The 18,758-nt window shown below is 33.5% G+C and overlaps 2 protein-coding genes across 2 annotated transcripts; one reads left to right on the forward strand and one right to left on the reverse strand.

The window, feature by feature from the left end:
- Window positions 1–886: 886 nt before the first annotated feature.
- LOC110819773 (Transcriptional coactivator/pterin dehydratase) lies at window positions 887–5,468 on the reverse strand. Its single transcript, XM_088211667.1, has 7 exons — window positions 5,343–5,468; window positions 5,212–5,252; window positions 4,301–4,395; window positions 2,133–2,218; window positions 1,941–2,064; window positions 1,792–1,860; window positions 887–1,257 (listed from the first exon to the last, which is right to left on the reverse strand). Exons 1-7 carry the CDS (start codon window positions 5,379–5,381, stop codon window positions 1,169–1,171), a joined length of 543 nt encoding a protein of 180 aa, XP_088067793.1. The 5' UTR covers window positions 5,382–5,468; the 3' UTR covers window positions 887–1,168.
- A 4,411-nt stretch (window positions 5,469–9,879) lies between these two features.
- Window positions 9,880–18,475, forward strand: LOC110819772 (protein REDUCED WALL ACETYLATION 3). The gene is made up of 16 exons (XM_088211198.1): window positions 9,880–10,342; window positions 11,430–11,521; window positions 13,668–13,805; window positions 13,894–13,950; window positions 14,045–14,117; window positions 14,698–14,856; window positions 15,348–15,497; window positions 15,601–15,856; window positions 16,218–16,333; window positions 16,421–16,507; window positions 16,615–16,703; window positions 16,808–16,870; window positions 17,011–17,067; window positions 17,456–17,552; window positions 17,695–17,853; window positions 18,044–18,475. Exons 1-16 carry the CDS (start codon window positions 10,310–10,312, stop codon window positions 18,047–18,049), a joined length of 1,632 nt encoding a protein of 543 aa, XP_088067324.1. The 5' UTR covers window positions 9,880–10,309; the 3' UTR covers window positions 18,050–18,475.
- Window positions 18,476–18,758: the final 283 nt, after the last annotated feature.

The following is an 18,758-nucleotide window of genomic DNA, read 5'->3' on the forward strand; positions in this document are numbered from 1 at the left end:
TAGTTAAACATCTTATAAGGACACATTTGTGGAATGAGCAATTTCTAATTTTACTAAGCGATACATTCCATTAGGCTAATACATATGCTAAAGTCACAAAAGAATTTTTTCACATGAATTCTAGTTTGATCACAATCCCATATGTACGGAGTTTAAAACTAAAAGAAATTTCAAATGAAAAAGTTAGATTTTGCATAATGGTACGAATATATATATGAATATAATTCAAAGTGTAAGTTGCAATTTCAAATGATTGCAGAATTGCATATAGATGGTTTGAACATATTTTTACTAGAGCATCTTTTGCAATTTCTTATAAATAGTGAGAGAGAGAGAGAGAGAGAATAATCAACTAGCAGAAGCAACTCAATCTTTTTGCTGTCAACATGTAGACTCCTATCTCTCTGTTTGGATCATGCTGAATAGTAAAATTTTAATGTATGACATTTTATGGACGTAAAAAAATTGTGTTTGTTTCAATTTCTAATGGTAACAAATAGTATTTAACTGACAAATTTTGAGATAAATTTTTAAACTACCGAATTAATAATATTTTACTAGCATACTGTTTGTTTCCTATCATACTCCCATCTAATTTAATTAATTCCATATTTATTCTAACAGCTAAATTAATATAATAATATAAATAATTATTATTTATTTTATTAAATATAAAATTTTAATTTAATTATGTATAATAATTATTTATTTAAATATAAATATAATTCTATTGATAAATAATTTATTTAATTTTTTCTTACATACTTCTTTTATACCATTATTTATTACATATAATATGTAGAGAAAAATTAATAATTTAGTTGAAAATACAACTATACTATTCTATCATCCAAATAAAAATATACCATTAACATACATTAATATATTATTATCCAAACGTAAAAAAATTTTATTATTTAATTACTGTCATTATTATACATTAAATAACCATCACTAAAATTTATTCAAACAAAACCTAAATAGAAAAATGTAGCTCAAATCTCAACATAGAAGTTCACCATTAACTCACAAGGATTACTGGGGCAAAGGATACCAAATCCATTCTAAGATCCTCAGGTTTCAACCAGCTGAGGGAAGATACATTTTTTTCCTGCAAGGCAGAGTTCCATCTGACATTTATAGATATAGGAAATTTTGAATAGATCTTTCAGTTGGTGATGCTCTTTCTCAGTAAATGATGTAGGTCAAGCCCATTGATCTTAGCGGCAAGAATGAAGTCATTTTCCGTCAGTCCACCTGTGCACAGAGTAAGAATGAAGTTCATGAAATTAAACACATTCCTAATCACCAAAACAGGAGTTACGCATTCATATCACAGCAATTTCTTGGAAATACACTTTGAATGTTAATACTTATCATAATAGTATGCAACTTGTTATCAGATAATTTACATTAGTTTAGACCTTCCTTGTATTGAGGCTGACGTGAAAGTGAAATACCCTTCGAATGTAATACTTATCATAATAGTATGCAACTTGTTATTGGGTAGGTTACATTAGTTTATACAAGACAAAAGGTAGTTCACAAATACTTATCATAATTTTTTTGAGATAAAAAAGAATATATTATGGAGAAATACCTACCATAATAGTATGCAACTTGTTATCGGATAGGTTACATTAGTTTATACTAGACAAAAAGTAGTTCAGACCACCATTGTATCGAGGTTGACATGAAAGTGAAAATAAGTTTTCATCATATAAACAACACCCAAGACCATTCAAACACCAAGACTATTGAGCTCAACCTTGTAAGAGAAAAAATACTCACCCACAGCATGCGTCCATATCTCAATTCTCACATTATTCCACCCAACTAGATGCAAATCTGGGTGATGACCTGCATTTGAGCTTAATAATTACGTAAGCATTTCCAGATCATGGATCATAGAACAAAAATAAAAAATTAACAATTTATACCTTCAGCTTCAGCAACATCTGCTACAAGTTTAAAAAAATCCAACCCTTTGGTGAAGCTCTTAACTTTCCATGTTCGATGGAGCTTTAACGTACCACCATCACTAACCAGATTCCACCCAGCAACCTGAACACATCTGAATAGCTAAAAAGAGTCTATGTGAGGAAAATATTCACACAAACACAAACACAAACCTTTGATATTAGTTCATTTGCACTTCCTTCAGTCATTGGCCGCATATCCCTTGAGTTGCATGGCACACACTTCTTGGTTGACAGATCTAACATGCCCCAGAAAAATGAATGATGTAATAAGAAATTGTCATTTTTAAATACATACATTGCAATTATTTTTTTGTTTTGAGATAAAAGTATAGAAGTGTATTAAATATTGGCATCAAGAGGGTGCCGCCAATAAATACATCCTTGCAATTATAAAGTTAAGTTGACCGTATTCTTGATGTATCATGAAATTAGTATCACATTTCAGTGATGAATATTATATGGTAGAAAAATAATCTAAGAACGGGTCCTGTAAGGATGAATATAAACCAAAGCATGCAACAATACTTCTTCTATAGTGCCGTATCCTGGTAAACAACGCATCTCCTTATAGGTCAACAGTTCAACCAAGAAAGTAGCCACAGGCAACATGAGATGTAAATGCACTGCAAATAAGCTATCAAAGAATAGATTACAGTGGAGCAATGCAGATTACTACAAGAATTTTCATATTTTATCAAGATTTTATAGTTATTATATTTTATTAGGATTTTATTTCTTATTGACCAGAAGTCCTATTTTCCCAATTTATGCAAAATGTATTAGCTTCTTATTTTCTAAATAGATTAGATATCATATTATATTTAATATATAATAACTATACTATTTAGAAATATATTATTATAGTTTTAGTACCTTCAGAATTTCTTCTTTTTTTTTTGAAATAAAAGTGCAAATATGTATTGAAGTAAGGGTGCCAAGGGGGCACCAACCATGTACAAAATTTACATATCAATTAGCATATCAACAATAAAACCAAAATCATCAAAACAATCAAGATTATGCCCTAAAATAATATGGCTATAATAGTAAAACCAATTATCTTCGATGGTACCAAAATCTACTTTTTTTCCTTCAAAAGCGTAATTGTTTCTTTTTGTCTATGTGACCCAAAATGTGATTAGAAGGAATGAGTTTTGAGGGATTAACTTTAGAATGGTACCAAAATCTACTTCTTTTGGATTTTATTATTATTAATACTTAATTTTTCAATTTGTTTAGTATTATTTCCTAATTTCTTTAGCATTAGTATTTCTTAATTTAATCCTATTTAGTAAGGTTACGTAGGAAGCATTTAGAATATGTTTTAATTCCTTGATGGATTCTAACTCTTCCACAAGTGCTTATAAAAAGAAACACTGGCTCCTCATGGCTTGTTATTTTGAATTTGTACAAACCCCACTATAATTTCTCAAGAAAATCTTAAGAGAGATTTTCCAAGAAAATTGCTCTAGGAAATTAGTGTTTCTCATCTCAAGGTTGCGGATGAGAAATTTGAGCTAGTTCTTGCATGCTACTTTCCAATAGCTAAGGAATCACAAAAAAGCAAATTAGACTTGCCTTTAGTTTAGAACAATCTGGCCATCAAGGAGAAGAAAACAACCAAACCTATGAGTTACCTTTATTCTCTAGGGTTTCATTTTTTGGCAATTTTCGCACAAGGAGGTTTGGCTTGGGACATGATCTTCTTAAAGTTTCTTCTTCAGCTAAAAGTTTTGGAGCTCGGGAGGAATTGGAATGTGAAGATCCCCAGAGAGCTAATTTACAAGGTGTGCAGAACAAACCAAAAGAGTTTAGGGTTGGTGTTCTTTACATGATTGTTTAAATTCTAGAATGGCATTTTCACATAGTCAATAAGCATACTAGATTTCTAAGGAAACTAAGCCAAATCGAACTAATTTTAAGAAAAAAAAATTAATTCTATTGCATCTACCCTAGAATGCTATTGATCTACAGAATGGTGAGGAAAGCTATTAAATTCTAATGAAGTTTGAAGTGAAAAAATAAACATAAATAACTTCTATGCATTGTATAAAGGAAAGTTTTCTTCTGTGTGTAAAATTTGCAACCCTAAGGCTAAGCTTGGCTCAGTTCAATTCAGATTCCTTTATCATTCAATTAACAGACATATATGTAAATTTTGCATATGATTCACCAATTGAATGATAAAGGAATATGACTTAAAATGGGGCAAATTGCAATAGTAACAAAATACAAATCCCAATTATGGAACAAATTATCAAAGACAAAGTACCCCATTTGATTATAGCACTGTAAAACAGTCATAGGTTATTACACACCTTCTCCAGTGCAAAATGTTCTAAACCCATAAAGTGAGTTTCTATTGGATGAAACTCCCAGATGATGATGAACTTCAGCTACCCAAGTAATTGAGCTGTATCGTCAGACAATAAAATTATTTGAAAAAGGGTGGAGAAGGAGGCTACATGGTGCAAACATAAACTCTAGGAAAAGTAGATAAGAGAAGACAAGAATTCGATATTTGAAATATCATCCTTATAACTTAGAAAAGATATCAATGGCAGAGCAAGAAGAAGATAAAGTGAAAATCATAGTCCGGAATCTCAGACTAAAAGAGATGCAGAAAGGCCAGAAGAAAGAAATGTTAACATGATTGGAAAGTATAGAACCATTTTTAAGATTATTTTACAACTTGCTGTACGTACTTTCATCTATGACTTAATGGAAAATAGTCTATCTACGTTGATGAAAGTAATATATAGATTGTCAACAGCGGAAACTATCTTGTTACAGTGGAAACTATACCGCGCAAATCCAAAGCTTATGTCCTTTTGACTGGTCTATCAAGTCATCCAGTTAATCTCTTCTCTACAAAGTTTTTTTGGGATCAAGCAAAACAGGTATCTAATCAAAATTAAAGTCTTAATGCGCACATATTCAGTTTCATTCCCTACTTATTTTGAACCATTTCCCCCAGATATCTAACATGGTAAATAATTCACCTGACAAACACTCAAACAGAATCCAATCCCTAATTTTCTTAAATACAAACCCAATTTTTGTAACAAAAACATGGACATGCAGACAACACAATCACATGGACATGCTGAATTGCGGATCATAACGCGAATCAAAAACTTGATAATCCTGATTTATATCGAAGAGAATATCCAGTCAAATTGAAACGCAAATAAAAAGGAAAATTAAAAATAGTTTTGCAGGGAATCACCGTCCATGAGCTCCGAACAGGCTTCTGAATACTCCTGGCACCTGAAAATATATCCACGGAAACAATTAACCAGAAGCTTACAGGATGGAGACGATAGATACATGTATAAAGAGGTAGAGATTCGTGTGAACCTGGAGCTTCGAGAGAGAAATCAGGGGAGACAGTAACATCGCCCTCGTTCAAATTTTGCCGAATGTTCTGCGTCACGTCTTTAACTGAGCATCGAGGTACGGAAGAAATTACTGGCCAAAATTGTAAATACAGTAAACTATGTGGTTAATTGTGCAAATACATCAAAATATTCCCTTCTTTTCTTTTTCTTTTTTAAAAAAACTTGGGTGCAATTAAATCTCTTATATGTGTTATTTGGCAAGTCTCATGATAAACAAATTAATTACTTCTATAATCATATTTTGTATATATATATATATATATATATATATATATATATATATATATATATATACAAAATATGAGTAGGATGTGAATGAATTGAGTTAGAATACAAATTTAAAGAAAAATGTATTTTCGTGTGAAGGTAAATAGTTTGAATTTAGAAGAATTCTTAATAGTATCGTGATAAATAAATATAATAATGATAGGTTGATACGACAATTTAGTTCGGATAATTTATTTTTAATAAAATCTTTAACGACTAATATTTGAAGTTTAGAAATATCTAGCAATAGAGAATTGATAAAGGCCCAAGTTTGGAACTCGAATGTGCCTCCCAAAACTAAAATCTTTTTATGACAATTGACAAAAGATATAATATCAATGTTAAATTATTTATATAAATGTCATACTAAGTTAGAAGTTTAAAGTAAGTGTATTAGTTGAAAAAGGTGCAGAGTATATCAATTATATGTATAACGGCCTCGAAAATTTAGAATGAAATATATGTATTAAAAATGTCCAATGCGGAAGTGTAATAAAAATTTTGATTAACATTCCTTACACAAAAAAATCAAAAAACGTGCTCAAAATATAAAAGAATAAACTAACTAAAAGAGATACTCGAAAATAAGAACTATAAATATAACTACGGAGTCTTTAGGCGTCCCCTTCGCCGTCTTCCTGCGGAACGGGCTCGGGAACAATGTCTTCCTGATCTGAAATTGTTAAATAAAGAATGAGCTACACCAGCCCAGTAAAGACATCACATTATCTCACCGCCACGGAAGTAAAGGTGGGTAGAAAACATAAAAAGACCAATTGAGCATAACTTATGATAAACTCGTTTATTAACATAAAAACATTTACTGTCCACTTACCTCGGTGAGATTCATGAAAACAACTTATGAAAATAATAACATTATCATCATCATGAAATCATATGAACTGTATAACAGAATACTTACCACGCCTTTGCATCTCAATCATTAGACAATACATTTTCCTCATTTACCAGCCTACTAGTATCAATGGGAATCCATAGGGGTCCCGCTACTTGTGAACCCTTAACATTTATAATCTGATTCCAGAGCCGTCCCCATACCCCGTCCGGTATGGGCACCAAAACCATGAACCTCAATACCCCGTCCGGTATGAGGGAAAAACGGGCCGTCCCCATACCCCGTCCGGTATGGGCGCCAAAACACAGAAGGTCTCCATACCCCGTCTGGTATGAGGGACCACGTTCCCGGTAGGGTTCTCTACGGACTCGGTCCGTCCACCATCTCCTAGGATATCTAGTCAGGCTGTCCACATTATCCATTTATCAATTCACGTAACATTTTATTCCTTTTTTCTTCAGTCACTATCATCAAATCACACACAAATATGCAAACCAGTAGTTTATGCCAAACAAGACAACACACAACATCGGGTTCTCAGTCATTCAACCCATAATCAATAAAACAGTGATATATGCACACGAAACTATGAAATGAAAACATCAGACATCATACTGCATTTAAAACTGTAAAATAGAACAAACAACAATTGACCGACAAATACACCAGACTCAGGCTCCATTAGCAACCTTAAACAATTTCACACATCTATTGATTCATGAAATACCGTTTTATCATTTATTAAACTTTAATACCGTGATAGGAAATAGGGTGAGGGGTCCTTACTTGCTTCGGGGTCTGAATACGGCTCTACAGTGCGCCTACAGGCTGTCCCTAATTTTTTCTGAATTTTTTCCGAGGAACTGAAACGTACTACTGGTACCTGCACGTGTCCCAAATTAGACCTAGGGCCCCTTTCAGCCAATATCGCAATTTCGACATGGCGGCTCCGCCGTGCTCCGACAACGGCTCCCCCGCTTGCGGCGGCGATTCGCCTCGGGTTGGCCGTTTTCGGCTGAATTCGGCCACGCTTGCATCGGTCCCTACGATAGAACAACCCTAGGGCCATCGGTGGGCCGAAAAATCACAAAAAATCGAAACTTACCGGTGGCGGTGCTCTCGGGTGCGGCGGCTCCTCCGGCGTGAGTCGCGTTTTGATGTTTGGCTCTGATTAACCTGTAGAGAAAAGAACGGTGATAACAGTGGTATAAAATTAGCATCAAACGGAGGCCGGGAAGGGCCTCATCGGAGGCAAAAATCGAGGAGGGGCGCGGCGGCGCCGCTGGGTTTCGGCTGGGTTTTTCGGCCGTTTGGCCGGTGGTTTGGCTCTGGTTTGGCCACAGGCGGACTCAGTGTCGAAAAACGAGCAAGGGGGAGAAAAATTACCTCGATCGGCGATCGGAAACTTCCCCGGTGCGGCGGCGAGTGGCGGCGACCGGCTCCTCCGGCGTCTGGTTCTTCTTCTCCGGCGAGCACTGGCGGCTAGGGTTTCTTTGGTCAAGTGTGGGTGGGGGTATTTATACCCTTTGCCTTTTAATCTTGACCGTGCATCAAGATTGAATCTGAACCGTCCGATCGTGATTTAATTAGGATTAAATCTGGGCCGTTCATCGCGATGCAATCTGGGCCGTCCGTGCCTGATTGAATCTGGACCATCCATGCGCGTGGATCTGGGCCATCCGTGCGCACGTTTGATCTGAGCCGTCCGTGTGCGCGGGAACGGATCTGGGCCGTCCGATCGCGCGCACGCGAATCGCCCACGTGGCCCGTTCCCTGGTCAGCATTGCCTTGCCACGCGGAGCGTTCTGGTTGGCCGGGGCTGCTGACCGGGCCGCTGACGTGGCTGCTGACGTGGTGCTGATGTGGCACAACTTTTCTATTCAAAAACACCCCCATAATCTAAATTTTCACTTTTTTTTCCCAAAATCAATTTCAATTAAATCCAAATAATATTTTTACCCAATTTTATCATTATTATTATTTTTATTTTCATTAAATTAAATTAAATAAAAAATTCAAATAAATAAATAAGAATAAAAATAAATAAATAAAATCTTTATTTTTATTTGGGTGTTACAATATGTTCTTACATTGTCTTCGGGTTTGGAGATCATGAATTCATATTTAGCATAATGGGTATGGTTTGAGTGGTACTAAATTTAATTCAAGGTTTATTGTTTTATGAGATTTATAGGTGTGTGTGGAGGGGGAGGAAGGGGGTCGATGATGGAAGGAAAGATAATTTTCTATATATATTTGTACGGACACTTCAACTAGAAAAAAATGGTATAATTTTTAAATAACGAGTTTTAAATTTCTCAGAATTCATCGATCTAATTTAAAGTAAGATTAACTTGGTGGATAAATAAAATTTTTCCAAAAGTGAAAAAACTTCTCTTAAAATAATACCAATTTTGCGAAGATATTTTTTCTACTTTCAACTAACAGAAGATTGATGGTGATTAGATTTGATATTTGAGAGTGGCCACCAATTCACTTATAAAAGTTTAATGTAAAAAGATCCTCGTTGGAAAAGTTTGAGCTTGAGGAATAAGGGGAGTCTCGAGAGATTGAGCTTATAATATTAAATATTTCTTTTAAAAAAGTTTAGGTTAAAAGATTCAAATTGACAGAACCAATGGTAATAAAAAAGTGTTAAAATTTTAAAATATTTACAACTTGAGAAAGTAGAGACTTTTTTTGGTAGAGAATGACTTTTTAATAATATAAAAAATATCTTATTTGTAAATATTTATAGAGAAAAATTATTTTATCGTATGGGCTAGCAAATAATGAAGAAAAAAAAAATGATATATACAACGGATCTTAAATGAGGTTTAAGAAGTTTCTCTATTTTGTATTGATCTGTCATAATTTTTTAAATGCATACATAAAATGAGAAAAAAATAATCTTATATAAAAAAATAAGTAAATACGATACTTATAAAATAAATTAAAAATATTTTATAATATAAAAAAAATATATAGTTTAAATAATATATCACTACATACAATAAGATTTAAAATTAAGTCATATTTTTTACTATGTATTAAAATAATAATGTAATAAAATACTCTTATATAAGAAAATAAGAGATTTATAAAATGAATTGAAAATATTTAATAATACATTAAAGTGATATATGAGTTTAAGTATTATTTTTTATTATGTATTAAAATAATAATATAATGAAGTAATGATAACAAAAAATAATAATGCAAACAATTTACATAATCCATTAACTAATTACTTTGTATTTTTCCTAATTAGGATTGTAATTATTGCTCTTAAGACACCTTAATTACATTTTCCCTCTAAATAATTTTATTAATTTAAATTAAAAAAATAAATCATTATTATTACCCTCTAAATGCTGAAAGCAAAAGAGCAACCAAACCGGAAGCTAAGAGCAACCACCACCAATCCAAAAAACGAATCATCAACCGTTTGGAGAGCAACTTACCGACGAACATTTTCTCTAATCTTCAAGCAACAGCTTCCTTCACTTCAGATCTTCTTCTTCTTCAACTTGAATCTTCTCTTTCTCTTTCTCTTTCTCTCTCTCCCTTGCTTTTAGGTTTGCTGCTCTCTGTTATTTATCACCGTGTCCTAGAGATCACCGTCTCACACGCTTTGCTTTTTTTTTTTTGTGTGTGTCTTTCACTCTCTTCTGTGGTACCTTCGTTTTCTCTCTTGACTCTCGATCCGTCGGTTAAATTTTCTTTGTTTTGAATTAATATCTGTTGCGCATTTTTGTTGTTTGTTAACTTGTAGTTTGGAACTTGTGTTGGAGGAGCCAACAATGGCGGTTTCTGGCGTGATAACGCCTGGACAGGTACGATCTCGTGATAATATGTTTTTCGGTAAATTTTGATTTACGTGAAGTAATTCGAGTTCTTAAATTAAATTTGTGGAATTCCATTTTTTTTTGTTTGACGTTGGAGCTGTCTTTTTTAGCTTTTGATTGTTCGAGCAGTGTGTCTGAATCTTGATTTTTTTATTCCAATTGCTTTTATTAACTTAAGGAGGATGAATTCACTTTTGTTGTTAACGAGTACCATAGGTGAGTGTTTATGAAGAGGCATTTAGCTGTTTTTTTTTTTACCGTGTAGATACGGCTAAGCTTTCATGAATTTTCCGTGCGCATCTTCCAAGTGAAATTTAATTGTTAAGGAATACAGCTAAATTGTCGGTGGATATTTTCATAAGTTGCCTTGCTATCAATTAATCATCATGCTTTTGTTACTGAGTGAACGTACTGGACAGTTCTAACTGATTGATGGTGGTTAGAGTTACAATGACTATGTAGTTGCCAGCTTTAGCATTTTCTGATTAATGGAGACTAAAGTTTTTCATGCTAGAGGCAGAGACTCTATCTGGTTTGAGAAGTATTAGAAATTTCAGCCATGCAGGTTATGAGACACCATGTCTTTTTACCTTGCTGAATCACTCAAATTAACTTTTATCAAACTTTACGATTTATAATGAACATGGAAGAGTTTTTCCTTCTAGTTTAGGTAGGAATATTATCACTTATTACTTGAAACTTATTAGCTGAATTGTTTCTCATATCTATGTAACATTTTTTGAAATAATTTCATTTACTTTTTTTTAAAATAATCATATCTATGTAACATTAAACCAAAACTTGATTTTGGATCCTTAAATCTTGACCTATCCTTGTTAATTTCATTCATCCATCCCTGATAAAGATGAAGTTTACTCAAATAAATGGCAAGTCACACAGGGGTACATTATTCCACTCTTTTTAATAATCCATTATAAACTAATAAGTTCCTATCTTGCTCTGTTAGTAGAAGCTTAATTAGTTAGCTGTTACATTTTATGGGCATTATATCATTTGTCGCAGATCTCTCTATGCCATTTTCATTTATAAACATTTCTGCCATGTTACATCACAGGTATCTTTTCTGCTTGGAATAATTCCAGTTTTTATTACATGGATATATTCAGAGATGTTAGAATACAAAAAGGCTTCGTCTCCCTTGAAAGTGTAAGTTTCCTCCACTTGACATTATCACTTAGGCATAGAATGGGCTTACTCCTATTTGTATTTTTTTCTTTGGTGAATAGAAAGAGGGCTCATTCCTATCTCTTACCACTTAATGGTGTCACTTGTTTCTGGATTATGTTTTGCAATAAACAATAAAAGATTGCAGTACTTATGTCTAAGACTTCCCATGGTGCGAGCAAACGAGATAAATACAGAATGACTTTTCTTGGTTTCTAATTGCTATGCCCTTGTACTTGCTATGAGTATTTTTTTCCTTTTCTTTTCTTTCATTCATTCAAAGTGTTGAATTTATTTAGGTACACAACAAGGCTCTTTTATTACTTTTCTGCCATTTGAATTTAATACACATCAGTGGCCATGTCAAACTTGGGAATGGGATGAATTTGTAACAAATGTTCAAAAGATAATCAGATTTAGAGTGCAAGACAACTTATTTTGAGAACAATTTCAATAAGGTGGATCGACAATCTTGCTAATCGGGAGGCATCTAGTTTAAATGAACTATAGTTGAATGATGAATGGGTCTGCTGAAAATTATATCATGTTCTTGTTCGGAAAATGAGAAGTGAACACTCCTTCTAACCAATTAGAAGACCTTTAGTCTGTTAAGGATGTAAATGAAAAAGAAACTTTTTCTTGAAGAAACATAAGTATCATTAGATAGAAAAGAAGAGGAATATATGGGGACTGATCCACCCGGAAAAAAGAACAAAATAAACAGCAAAGAGAAAGAGGCCTGAAAAAGACATACAATTCAGAAAGAAAAGCCAATCAGTTTCTATTTGGAAAGACAAAGGCAAATCCTTAAAATGAGAATGGGCCTTAGACCAAAAAGACGACAACAAAGTCATTTGTTCCCAGAGAAACAGAAAATGAAGAAACATGATCCTTGAAAAATCCTTGCATCTCTAACCAAAATATTCACACCTCAGCAAACATTGCTTCTTCATACAAAAGTCTATCCTCTTTCCTCTTACTAACCCTATGAAGAAAAGAGGTAAAAAAGGTCACAAGTTTTTAGGAAACAGCACAAATGGCCTCAACGGTATCACATAACTGTTTCTACAGCTTCCAAGCAACATCATGGTGCAGAGAAAGGTGACAATGGGGTCAGCATTACTAAAGTACATAACATACTTCAGGACAAAGCATGTTTTGGCCTGGGAACTAATTTTTAGTCTATTAAGAACTGCTGTCCAAACAAACAGCTTTACCTTACAGGTGGCTTAAACTGTCCAAAAGGGTTTGTAAAGACAAGATTCTAAATAGAACAGGAAAGCAGACAAATTTTGACAGGTAAGTCCATAGACCAATTCAGTGATTGGCTAGGAGAAAGAACAATAGAAGGAGTAAAAAGGATAAGTCTTTCTTTGTTCCCTTACATTGCCCTGGTTTTTTATGCATGATAGAGCGGATGATGTGGTATAAAAAATGGTTTTCTCATGCTTTGAGACTAGTTGAAGCTAAACTCTTTGTGGTAATTAAAGTTGTGGGATGAATGCAGACATGTATTGTAAGTTCTGCTTTGAAATTAAATTTCAATGGTGCTAATTAGCTAGAAGGAAGCTGTTAAATAAATCAAGAGACATGGTCAGTCATGAAATAGAACTGAAAAGTGTTATGGTGGTATGAATAAACTGTTCAGGAAAGAGGTGAAGAAGGCAGAAAATGGTAGAAAATTTAATTGGATATTTATTAAGCTAGCTTTATGACTTACCTGTCTGTAAGTGATGCATTCCCGTATACATTGTTTACCTGTGTAGATTTGTGTATTTAAGTTTTCCAGATTGTGTTTTTGCTAGGTGGTAAAACTAATTTTTAGTAATACTCATCATTTCTAATACCAAAAAAATGCTAATAAGCTGTTATTATCTTTTCATCTTACTTAAAAGTCAACTAAGTAAAAAGTACATTTAAATTAGAGTAAAAAGGTACTAATTTTAGCATGGATATACCAGTTGTTCTATGCAGCTAATTAGCAGCGGCTTAGAAAACTATGTCAACATTCCACTGATTGACTCAAGCATTTATTTCAATTCTGTGATAATTTTCAAAGTATTAAACTACTACTGAAAGTATGGATATTTTAACTACAATAGTTCTTGTTCTCTTTCACTATATACAGTCACTCAGACAATAATCTGGTTGAATTGGGGGAGGGGACAACTAAAGATGATGACCGGGCTGTTTTGCTTGAAGGAGGTCTGACAAGATCAGCATCAGCAAAGTTTCATGGTTCATCTATCAAAACAAACTTAATTAGGTTTCTTCATATTGAACCTATTTTTTTAACTGTGGTACCATTATGTTCATAATGCTTTTCTTACCTTCTTGAGAACATGATCTTTTAGGTTCTTGACTATGGAAGACTCTTTCTTGCTCGAAAATCGATCAACTTTAAGAGCAATGTAAGTTCTTTTCTTCAGTAGATAATATATATAAATAATTTCTTTTTTCGTTGGCTCTTTGTTCTTCTTATAAATAATTTACAATCTCATTCAGGTCTGAATTTGGGGCAATTTTAATGTACTTCTATATATGTGACCGCACAAATTTGCTAAGAGACTCTACAAAGGTTCTTTGATCTCTATCTTTTTCTTTTTTTAATGCTTATGCATTGATCTATGATTTCCATTTGAACTATTTTTCTTTAACAGAAAAAAGAAGAGATTAATTGGTTATACCAGCAAAGGCCCAAAGTTCCTGTGAAAATCTGGAACCATGTTGATATGAAATTTTCATTTTTGTGATTGCCTTCCATGACCCATCTGTACATTTTGGCGTTATATAACTTATCTGTAGTGATACTTTTGCTTACAAATATTGTTAGTGCATCTAACCATTCTAAGAGCATAAGAATAAACTGGAGAAGGTAAAAAAAGAACACTTTTTATGTGTTTTTAGTTTCTCCTTTTCAAATAAAATTTGAATGCTTATAATGTTAGAAGTTCATCAATACATATGAAATTTATAAACCTTCTTTTTTAATTAAAAAGGAAGGACTTATGTATAGATAGCCTGTTAACTTAAGCTTTTGTAATGAAAGTCTTACATGTGCTTAGCCTTTACCTTATTTTCTTTTTCTCTGCCAGATAAGGTGAAAACTCTTCACGTTAATTGAAAGTTATATTTATAGGTGTTATTTCTTTGAACAGAATTACAATCGCGACCTCTTCATCTTCCTCTACAGTCTTCTCATCATAGTATCTGCTATGACTTCTTTGAAGAAACACAATGACAAGTCACCAATCACTGGTAAAACAATATTATACCTTAATCGTCACCAGACTGAAGAGTGGAAAGGATGGATGCAGGTAAATGCTTTCTGTAAAAAGATTCTAACTTGTGAAAAGGTGGTTTTTTTTACGTTAATTATCATAAAGATATACTCGAACTTGTTGAAACTCTTAGTTTCTTTTCTCTTTGCTACTTTTCTTGTTTATCCATTCAACTATTGACAAGATATGATGCTTTGGTTCAAACGACAGAAAGGGCCTTGCCCTTGCAAAAGAACAATCAAACGAATAAACAAACAAACAAACAATTAAACAAAGACAAAGACTAATGACGGGATACTACTCAACTCCCTTTCTCTCTATTTGACCCCTGTGGCGCATTTATCTTTTTCCTTTTGGTTGGCTAGGATTTTACTGTGACAAGCCATTGCTAGGAAAAAATAACTGTCTTTCTTAATGTTTTCCTTTTCTAGATCTTCTCGAAACGTGTTTATTTTGCTAGTTTTTATTTTCATTTTCTGTTTGTTATTAGCACCTCTGTGCCAATACATGTCTTTGTGTCGTAACAGGTTCTGTTTTTAATGTATCATTACTTTGCTGCTGCGGAGATATACAATGCTATACGAATCTTTATTGCTGCATATGTCTGGATGACTGGATTTGGGAACTTCTCTTATTACTATGTTAGAAAGGATTTCTCTACTGCACGGTTTGCTCAGGTGATTTTACTAATTCTAGGCAGTTATATTACTCGATCAGTCCATTATATGAATTCACTAATATTCTAATCCAGATGCCTGTAAAATCTTTTATTTAATGCAGATGATGTGGCGACTTAATTTCTTTGTTGCATTTTGCTGTGTTATTCTCAACAATGACTATATGCTATACTACATCTGCCCGATGCATACACTTTTCACTTTAATGGTGTATGGAGCCCTTGGTGTTTTCAGCAAGTATAATGAGATAGGATCAGTGATGGCTGTAAAGATCGTTTCATGCTTTCTTGTGGTTATCTTGATTTGGGAAATCCCTGGAGTTTTTGACATCTTCTGGGGTCCATTGACATTCATACTAGGTCAGGAACCTCTATACCTTTTCTTTTGTGATTTGCTCCAATGTCAGACTATCGATACCCACAGTTATATTTTATCCATAATCTTAGTTGAATTCTTGCATCATGTTTGGTCTCCAATCTCTTCTTGAATTTCCTTAGTTCCTTTTCTGTTGGAGTTTCTCATATTCATTTTAGATTGGCCCCATGTTGGCTTCCTTTTGGTTAGATTCATATCGAACTTACTACTTGCCATGGGCTCTGCTGCATTTTTAATCAGATAAATGAAATTCAGTATTAGATTTGACTGATTTAAGGTGAATTCCAAGATCACAAATTACACATTTACTTTCTGACTGAATTTTTCTCTCTTAAAAAATGGCAGGGTATGCTGATCCTGCGAAACCTGATCTTTCTCAGTTGCATGAGTGGCACTTCAGATCTGGGCTTGATCGCTATATATGGATAATTGGAATGATATATGCCTATTTTCACCCCACTGTAATGTCTTGAATATTTGTTATGCTTTCTGGACGATCTTCTTTTTCTGAGTGCCAATAACCAATTTTTAAGACCTAAATTTCTCAGGTAGAGAAATGGATGGAGAAATTGGAGGAATGTGAAACTAAGAGAAAGCTCTCAATCAAAACAAGCATAGTGGCGGTTTCTTTATTTGTAAGTTTCCATTATTTTGTAGCTGTAGTAGTACTATTTTTTGCTTGCTAATTATTCTCAAAATTGGCTCCCGGTTGGTTTATTGGTTGCTGTTGGTTTACATTTAGGTCGGCTATGTGTGGTATGAATGGATTTATAAGCTAGATAAGGTGACTTACAACAAGTACCATCCCTACACATCATGGATTCCCATAACGTTAGTATAAAGAAGTTCATTTTATTCAAACTTGATTATGGATATATTTGATAATAATCTTTATCAAATATCTGACTATAAGCAGCTATCTTCTGTGATTCCAGTGTTTACATTTGCTTGAGGAATTTCACCCAGCAGCTTCGGAATGTCTCTTTGACCCTTTTGGCGTATGTTTTTTGAACCTTCAATATTTAGTCATTTCACCTATTGTGGTTGGTGAATTGTCCCCGAACCCAATTTAGGTAACTTTCATTCACAATTAGGTGCTTGCTCTAATTGGCCCCTAATTGCATTTATTTTTTTGTAGATGGCTTGGGAAGATAACTCTGGAGACATATATTTCTCAATTTCATATATGGTTGAGGTTTGTAGGCCAATTGATTATTGTTTGCAAACTATTTGTCTTTTTCCTTGCTATTATTGAACAATGGGAAATTACATATTTTTAGGGGATAATAATAATTACGAGTTTTAACTTTCTCTATGCTTCATTTCTTGAGTTCTTTACCTACTTCCCTTTCTCCCACATGGAGTTAGGTCAGTTTAAATTATAAAATGTATAGTGCTTCATTCATTGAGTTTATTCCATAATTCCTTTCTTGCCTTAATAAAATCAATTTTGAGCTATACCTTTTTCTTTTCTTGCTACCATCTCTGGCTCTCTCCATAACTTCCTGATAACCCAAAAAGTGAAGGAGTTTTTAGAGAATTACTGAAAATGGTAAATGTTACTATTGAACATTTATGTGCAGATCGAACATACCCAATGGACAACCTAAGTGGCTCCTTTCTATTATCCCAGAATATCCATTGCTCAACTTCATGCTGACAACTGCAATTTATATCTTGGTAAGTGTTTCTAGGCCCTCCAGTGTTTTTTAGTGGAGGGAAGATTCTGAATCTTTAATTAACTACAAAATTTGGTAAAAAAACTAACAATTTAAGCAAATGTTGACTCTACATTGTTTTGACTTTTGTATAATTTCTTTAGGTATCTCATCGGCTGTTTGAGTTAACCAACGCTCTCAAAGCCATTTTTGTACCAACAAAAGACAATAAACGGCTCCTACATAATCTTCTAGCGGGGGCTGCTATCTCAGTGTGTTTATATTGTATCTCACTCATTCTTCTTCAGATCCCTCATTCTGCGGTGAGCCCCTAAATTCTTACGCGACAAGTATTTTCATGAATCACAATCCAAGACGATCTTAAGACTTTATCACTAAATACTGATCATGCATTTAGCGTTCCATCCTGAGGATCTGCCATTTTCTTTTTTACTGCTGAACTCATTGAACATTCTTCCCTCTTATCTGTTCTTTAACAATTCATCAAAGCAGGCGTGACAAGTAAAAACCGGAAAAAAGCTGCTACAAGTTTTTCGGATGAGGTAACACAAAGGAAATATAAGTCAGGTAAAATAAGAGGACTTCAAAGATGCTTTCGGAAATTTACTTACAAGCCAAGCATCTCGGAAGACTTCCAGCGAGAACACCCTCCATTTGTGTGCCTAGAATCAGATAGAGGTTGGCTTCAAAGTACTTGCGGGACAGAGAAAATGATAGTAAGGTGATTCTTTTGGTGGGGGAAAATGATAATTTTTTTTTTCAATATTGCAATTTTCCATCATATTCTTTTTCTTTTTTTTTTCTCTAATACCCTTTTGGGTCAGTCAATGAAAAAAATGTAGATTCTTGTATTATGTTGTCGAATAGACAAAGATTCAATGCTTATGCAATTTTTATGGTTAAACACTCAAATTTTTCCGGGAATTATCGGATTCTTCTTGGCCTTTCATTTATTTATCTATTTACTTATTGAACATAATTTTGATCGAAATTAAAATAAAGTTCATAGATATCTCCGAGCACGTGAATACCGGAACTCATGAGTGATTTATTATAACCTTCTTGGCGAATACAAATGAGTTAGAAGATTATGTAATTATGATTGTTTGGTACTAAATTTGTTTTTCATAAAATTTCCTTTTGTGATTAAGATTTGAAATGGTAGCGAAAAGCATAAATGGTTTGTCGTTGGTTCAATTTATATATT

The sequence above is a fragment of the Carica papaya genome, chromosome 9 (assembly GCF_054855325.1).
Source record: "Carica papaya isolate Zhongbai chromosome 9, ASM5485532v1, whole genome shotgun sequence".
Taxonomy (NCBI): Eukaryota; Viridiplantae; Streptophyta; class Magnoliopsida; order Brassicales; family Caricaceae; genus Carica; species Carica papaya.